This window comes from Musa acuminata, chromosome BXJ1-9, assembly GCF_036884655.1.
Source record: "Musa acuminata AAA Group cultivar baxijiao chromosome BXJ1-9, Cavendish_Baxijiao_AAA, whole genome shotgun sequence".
NCBI classification, from domain to species: Eukaryota; Viridiplantae; Streptophyta; class Magnoliopsida; order Zingiberales; family Musaceae; genus Musa; species Musa acuminata.
Genome location: NC_088335.1, coordinates 46,887,575 through 46,894,192, shown reverse-complemented (window position 1 = coordinate 46,894,192; position 6,618 = coordinate 46,887,575). Strand labels below are relative to the sequence as shown.

The following is a 6,618-nucleotide window of genomic DNA, read 5'->3' as shown; positions in this document are numbered from 1 at the left end:
TTTAAAATCTATAAGATGGACTATTTTTGTTCACTAAGAGCCAATTAATCGAGCCTAATTCAATTGATTTTTATTTTTTATTATCTAAGTGTAAACCGATAATTATGTTTGCGAATGAGAGAAATAAAAGAAGAGATTTAAGAAAAGCATGATTGTTCTATATTTTTCTTTGGCTTGGATAAATACTTACTCGGGAAACACCGTTATACTTTAATTCTTTGATATCGTAAAATCGATATAACTCTTTGATATCGTAAAATCGATTATAATATTTTTATTTATTTATTTTTATTTTAAAAAAAAAAATATTTAGCTAGTCAATCAGGTTTAAAAATAGAACCCTTAAGGTATTCATGCCAATAATCAAGTTAAAAAAAAAAAGAAACCACAATTAAATTTATTATTCTATCCCACTTGCATTGACTTTACTTTTTGCGTTACGAACAAACAATTACGAACGTTGCACGTTTTCGAGTCTCATGAACATTCGAAATTAAGCGTTACGAACAAACAATTACTAACGTTGCACGTTATCGAGTCTCATAAACATTCGAAAAGACGAGGACCGCTAAGATACTTGTATGAAGTTAGAATCATTCAAAATATTTTGAGATATAATAAAATCGACTAACCAATTGATCTTATAGAAGTTAAGAACTAGAGATTTGATTCTTCTAATTGTTGTATTGAGAGCTTGCCATAAAATCAGAGATTTTTTTCCTGAAAGGAAATTGAAAAGCTGCTGTTGATACGCTGAGCGGATATAAACAGTGCTCATAGCATCGGCAGTAATGAAAGATAGATGCAAAAACTTGAAGCCAATTGGACATGAATGATGTTGACAGATTGGGAGGAAATGTCAAGGAATTCAATATTGCCTGCTAATATGTCAATGATCAATTTGCCATCTGCCTCAAATATGAACATTCAGAAAACCATATTAGATAGATAGCATCAAGCCATGAGCTCAAAATATGACTGCTAACACTACCAAGTCATCACTACCAAGAAAACTATACCAGTAGAATTTGAACTATCACAAGAAGCTCTGTCAGCACTCAATATTTCTTTTCTTTGCCAAGACACCAACAACACTATTCCACACTGGGAGATTGTAGCTTCAAAACAATTATGATTCCCATCACATCAAACTCCAAGGTGATGGTAACCTCAATTATGAATCCGATCGCATCAAACTCCAAGATGATGGTAACCTCATTCTTTCTGTAAGTTCATGACACTTATATCCATTTAAATATTTCCACAGAAATAAATCTTTGTTTACTAGGCTAGGCTAGAGGACACATCAAGTTATAAATTCTATCTCCGTACAACGTGTTCTTAATGCGGTAAAGTTAATATTTAGTACAAGTACGAAACTAATAAATAAAAACGAAGTAGCTAATGATGGAGTTACCATTATACATTTTCATGTTTGCATTCCTTTAAAAAAAATATATCCATTTTATTTAAAAGAAAACATAGAGATCTTGAAAGTGAAATAAAAAAACACAGATTTTAAATATAATTATACTTACTTCAGAAACAAAAAAAACTTTGTCAATATGATTCATGTTTTACTTTTTTATTTTCTTTTTTCGATAATACTAGACGACTCTTTCGAGTTGAGTCTGAAGTTGACAAGTATTGGTCTGGTTCTTGTTTAATACCGATAGTAGTTTTTTTGCCTTGAAGTTAATGGTTCTAGCTCAATTACATCAACCCTTGTTTCCGAATCCCGAGTTTCAGTTGCTAGAGGATAGGATGAAATGCTTGTGTTAAGCAATGATACAATAGTATCCCGATCCTTAGTTATCGAGTTAATTATAGATTATTTTTTATAATTAGTTATCTTTAGTATCCTGATCTTTATATTTTTAAAAGTTATATTAGGATCTCTATATTTATGAAAGTAAAATATTTAATTTTATTTCTTCTCACACCATTGATTCTACTAACGGAAATATTATAGGGTTTACCACTCAACACGTACTGAGTTTGTCTCAGTCGACGATATAAAATTTTTTTTTAAATATTTTACTTTTATAAAAAAATTAATATAATTTTTAAAAATATAAAGATTTACAAAAGATAATCATATTTTACAGTATGCTCGAGTACTCCTCTCGTAAACTGCACAAACGATAACAGAAAAGAATGGAATGCAGCGAAGGTTTTGGGAGATGATCCATGACATCCTAGTTTACTTTTTTATTTTTCTTTTTTCGATAATACTAGGCCCGACTCTTCTCTAATCGTTATCGAGTTTTCATCATAAAATTAGAAGTTAATTACATATTATCTCTTGTAATTAGTTACCTCAATCCCTATACTTTCAAAAGTTATATTAAGATCTTGAAAGTAAAATATTTAACTTCGTTTCTACTCACGTCATCGATTCTATTAATGAAAATATCATAGGGTTTACTAATAAACATATGTTGACTTTATCTATCTTCGATTTATTATTATGATATTTTTATCAGCATAGTCGATGATATAAAAAAAATTAGATTCAATATTTTATTTTTTCGTAAAGATCTTAATATAATTTTTGAAATGATAAATATCGAGATACTAAAGATAACTAATTATAAAATATAATCATAATTAATGACTTATTTTACAGTATGCTCTGGTACATAATGTCCTCTCGTAAACTGCGATAGCAGAAAAAAAATGGAATGCAGCGAAGGTTTTGGGAGATGATCGTGACAGGCGAAGCCCAGCGTGAGAATATACAATTTGTCCCCAAGAAACATCATCTACAAAGAGTCAAACACCTTTTTCTTCGCTCGTCTCCAACCACATATGTTTACTGACTTGTCGATTACATAGAAAAAGAAGAAGACGATGAACAATAAGAATCTGAGTTCATTCATAATCTTTAGCTAAGGAAAACATTCAATCATGCCACTAACCAAGCTATGATCGCAAGGATATCCCTCCAACTCTGAGAAATTAATATATATATATATATATATATATCACCTCTATTGTTTTGTTGTATTTCACATCCATTAGTTAATAAGACTGATGAGGACAAACAGTATCCTATAGTAGGAATGCTGCAATAAATATCATCATGTCTTTTACTATTTAATACTGTTGTACACACCCATGAATGGATATTCGTTGACTATCTGATATCACTTAGTTCTTTTTGTAACTTTTGATATTGTCAATAAATACCATTTGATAAATTTCTCTATATTATTTTGATAGACATTATTTGATGCTGATGAGGACAAAATAATATATATGATACTAAGAATCATAGACTAAATAGTGAAATGTTATGGACTAAAAGCTTCTAGTAGAAGGGGGGCTTATTTGCAAGATGCTCAAAGGCCTAAGAGGTGTCAATTTATTTTAGCCTAGAGAAGAGGAGGAGGTCGTTAGTCCAACGCAGCTATTAAGACGCACTTGCGGGAGGAGGAAGAGGAGGAAGAAGAAGATGATCACGGCGGGGGATTTCTACAATGTGATGACGGCGGTGGTGCCGCTGTACGTAGCCATGATCCTGGCTTACGGCTCCGTGAAGTGGTGGAAGGTCTTCACGCCGACCCAGTGCTCCGGCATCAACCGCTTCGTTGCTCTCTTCGCCGTGCCGCTCCTCTCTTTCCACTTCATCTCTGGGAATGACCCCTACACCATGAACCTCCGGTTCATCGCCGCCGACACCCTGCAGAAGCTGATCGTGCTGGCCGGGCTCGCAGCCTGGGGCGTCCTCAGCCGCCGCGGCCGCCTCGACTGGACCATCACCACCTTCGCCCTCGGGACCCTCCCCAACACCCTGGTGATGGGCATCCCCCTCCTTCGGGGCATGTATGGAGAGGTCTCCCACAGTCTCATGGTCCAGATCGTTGTCCTCCAGTGCATCATCTGGTACACTCTCATGCTCTTCCTCTTCGAGTACCGCGCCGCCAAGCTCCTCATCGCCGAGCAGTTCCCTGATACCGCCGGCGCCATCGCCTCCATCAGCGTCGACTCCGACGTCGTCTCGCTCGACGGCCGCGACGCGCTCGAGACGGAGGCGCACGTCATGGAGGACGGCAAGCTGCACATCACCGTGAGGCGGTCGAACGCGTCGCGGTCGGACGTCTACCCCAGGCGCTCGATGGGCTTCTCGGCGGCCACACCCCGGCCGTCCAACCTCACCAACGCGGAGATCTACTCGCTGCAGTCGTCGCGCAACCCCACGCCCAGAGGTTCCAGCTTCAACCACAACGACTTCTACTCCATGGTGGCCGGCAGGGGCTCCAATTTCGGGGCGGCCGACGTCTACGGGGTGCGAGCAGGGGCGGCGGCGGCGGCGGCGACGACACCGAGACCGTCCAACTACGAGGAGGAGCACGGTGCCGGAAATCCTGCGGGTGCCAAGCCTAGGATCCAAAACCAATTTCCAGTTACTACTACCGCAGCATCTCCGAACTACCCGGCTCCGAATCCAGCTGTGTTCGTTCAGGCGGCGTCAAGGACGAGCGGGCCTAAAAGAGCCAATGGACAACCCCATCTGTCGAAGACGGAGGACGGAGGGGGGAAGGACCTCCACATGTTCTTGTGGAGCTCAAGCGCATCTCCAGTCTCCGACGTGTTCGGCAACGGCAAGGAGTACGGTGTGCCGTCGACAGATCCTACCGGTATAAAAGATGTCAGGGTGGCAGTTTCTCCCGGCAAAGGTAAAGTAGTTATTTTCAGTTGGTTCGATGGAAAGGGTCAATTCGATGGAGCCGATTTGGTTTACAGTGGATGGCCGGAGGGAGAACAGGGATGAGTATGTAGGGCGAGAGGATTTCAGCTTTGGCAACAGGGCAGCCATGGACAAAGATGGCACAGCTCAGCATGAGGGAGATGAGAAGGTAAAGGAGGTCAAGAAAGGAGGGCTACGAGAAGTGACAGCGATGCCGCCGACCAGCGTCATGACCAGGCTGATACTGATCATGGTTTGGCGGAAGCTGATCCGCAATCCCAACACCTACTCCAGCTTGATCGGCATCATCTGGGCTCTCGTCTGCTTCAGGTAATCGAACAGGAACAGTGTCACCCTTACATCAATAGTAAAGATTCGTATTACAATTCTCCAACTCATGCTACCTTGCTTCTGCTGGCACTGCAGATGGAATGTTCAGATGCCTGCGATCGTGTTGCAGTCCATCTCCATACTGTCGGATGCTGGCCTTGGAATGGCCATGTTCAGCCTTGGTCCGTATTCATGTGTTTCTGTGTATCTTGTCTCACGTGCCCTATTTCTTTGATTTTACTGATCGGGATTTGGATTGCTGTCGGAGTGGGGTTTCAGGTCTGTTCATGGCGTTGCAGCCAAGGGTCATAGCATGTGGGAACAAGGCAGCAGCTTTCGCCATGGCGGTGAGGTTCCTAACAGGCCCGGCTGTCATGGCTGTGGCTTCCCTAGCCATCGGCCTACGTGGTGTTCTCTTGCGCATCGCCATTGTACAGGTACTTTTATGACCCCTCCTCCATCTCACCCGACACCACTTAAATGCATGACTTTTCTTCTTTCCTTCTCTTTGTCATGGACAGGCAGCGCTGCCTCAAGGCATCGTTCCCTTTGTGTTTGCCAAGGAGTACAATGTGCATCCTGATATCCTTAGCACAGCGTGAGTACATCTCAGCCGGCATTCTTTTTCTGTTGCCTTGCTTCATTGTTTTCCTTCAGGTAAATTTCATGCTCTCTTGCCGCAGAGTGATCTTTGGAATGCTAATCGCCCTGCCCATCACACTGGTGTATTACATCCTACTGGGCATATGATGTCAAGAGCATGACACAAGCGACAGGAAGGAGGAAGTCATGACCGCATCACCACACCGGCAGACAAGCTGCAGCGGACAAAATGGACACAAGTAAAAGAGAAAGCAACCAGAAACCGCAGAAAGGGAAGTAGAATTTTGTTGTAAAACCTGTGTGCCATTCAATCCCGAACTTGTGGTTGCTGTTTTCCTCTTTGCTATGCTTTTGTTGGTTGTGAATGAAGTAGCAGTACATCATTGTGAACAGTAGCGCAGAATTAGACAGAATGGATGGTTCAGTTGCTCTTGCGAGTGAAAAGTGTTGTGGGGCATGCGGATGAGATGTTTGATTCTTTCCCGTCCATAAGGCCCCCTCCCCCGTTCGGGGTTTGACACCGACCCCTTTGGCATATTCATCGACAGACCGAACCACCCGACGCAGCCATCTACTGCTGCTGCTGTCATTTCTCGATCGTCCGCGATGTTGCCCGGTTCTTCAGGCGCTGAACACTCCAAAGCTTTCTTCTTGCTACAACTATTTTAGTAGCACTAGCAAGATTTCTTTGTTCATTTTTCATTTATAGCACATGCAATCACAATTCGAATCTAACAGTAGTAATTTGCAAGGAATCAATATCCAGTCACTCCCCCTTGGAGTTTGCTCTCTGACAGAACACAAGAAATTTGCTCCACTTCAACAAAGACCTCCTCTCTTTCCTGCATTTTCCGATGGAGTACCTTCTAATTCAGTGCGAGAGGAAGATCTCGATGTCCTCTTCTGTTTTCGTGTGTGGTAGGATCGACTTCATCCATCCCCATATAGACGAACAACGCTTCTCTGATGGAGAGAAAATTTTTGCCCATCCT

At 41.6% G+C, this 6,618-nt stretch overlaps 1 protein-coding gene across 1 annotated transcript; it reads left to right on the top strand.

Annotated features, from left to right (window-relative positions):
* The first annotated feature begins 3,361 nt into the window (after positions 1 to 3,361).
* On the top strand, positions 3,362 to 6,018 carry LOC135593871 (probable auxin efflux carrier component 1c). Its single transcript, XM_065084185.1, has 6 exons — positions 3,362 to 4,682; positions 4,750 to 5,023; positions 5,120 to 5,205; positions 5,303 to 5,460; positions 5,545 to 5,621; positions 5,707 to 6,018. The coding sequence occupies exons 1-6, from the start codon at positions 3,458 to 3,460 to the stop codon at positions 5,771 to 5,773; spliced, it is 1,887 nt and encodes a 628-aa protein (XP_064940257.1). The 5' UTR covers positions 3,362 to 3,457; the 3' UTR covers positions 5,774 to 6,018.
* Positions 6,019 to 6,618: the final 600 nt, after the last annotated feature.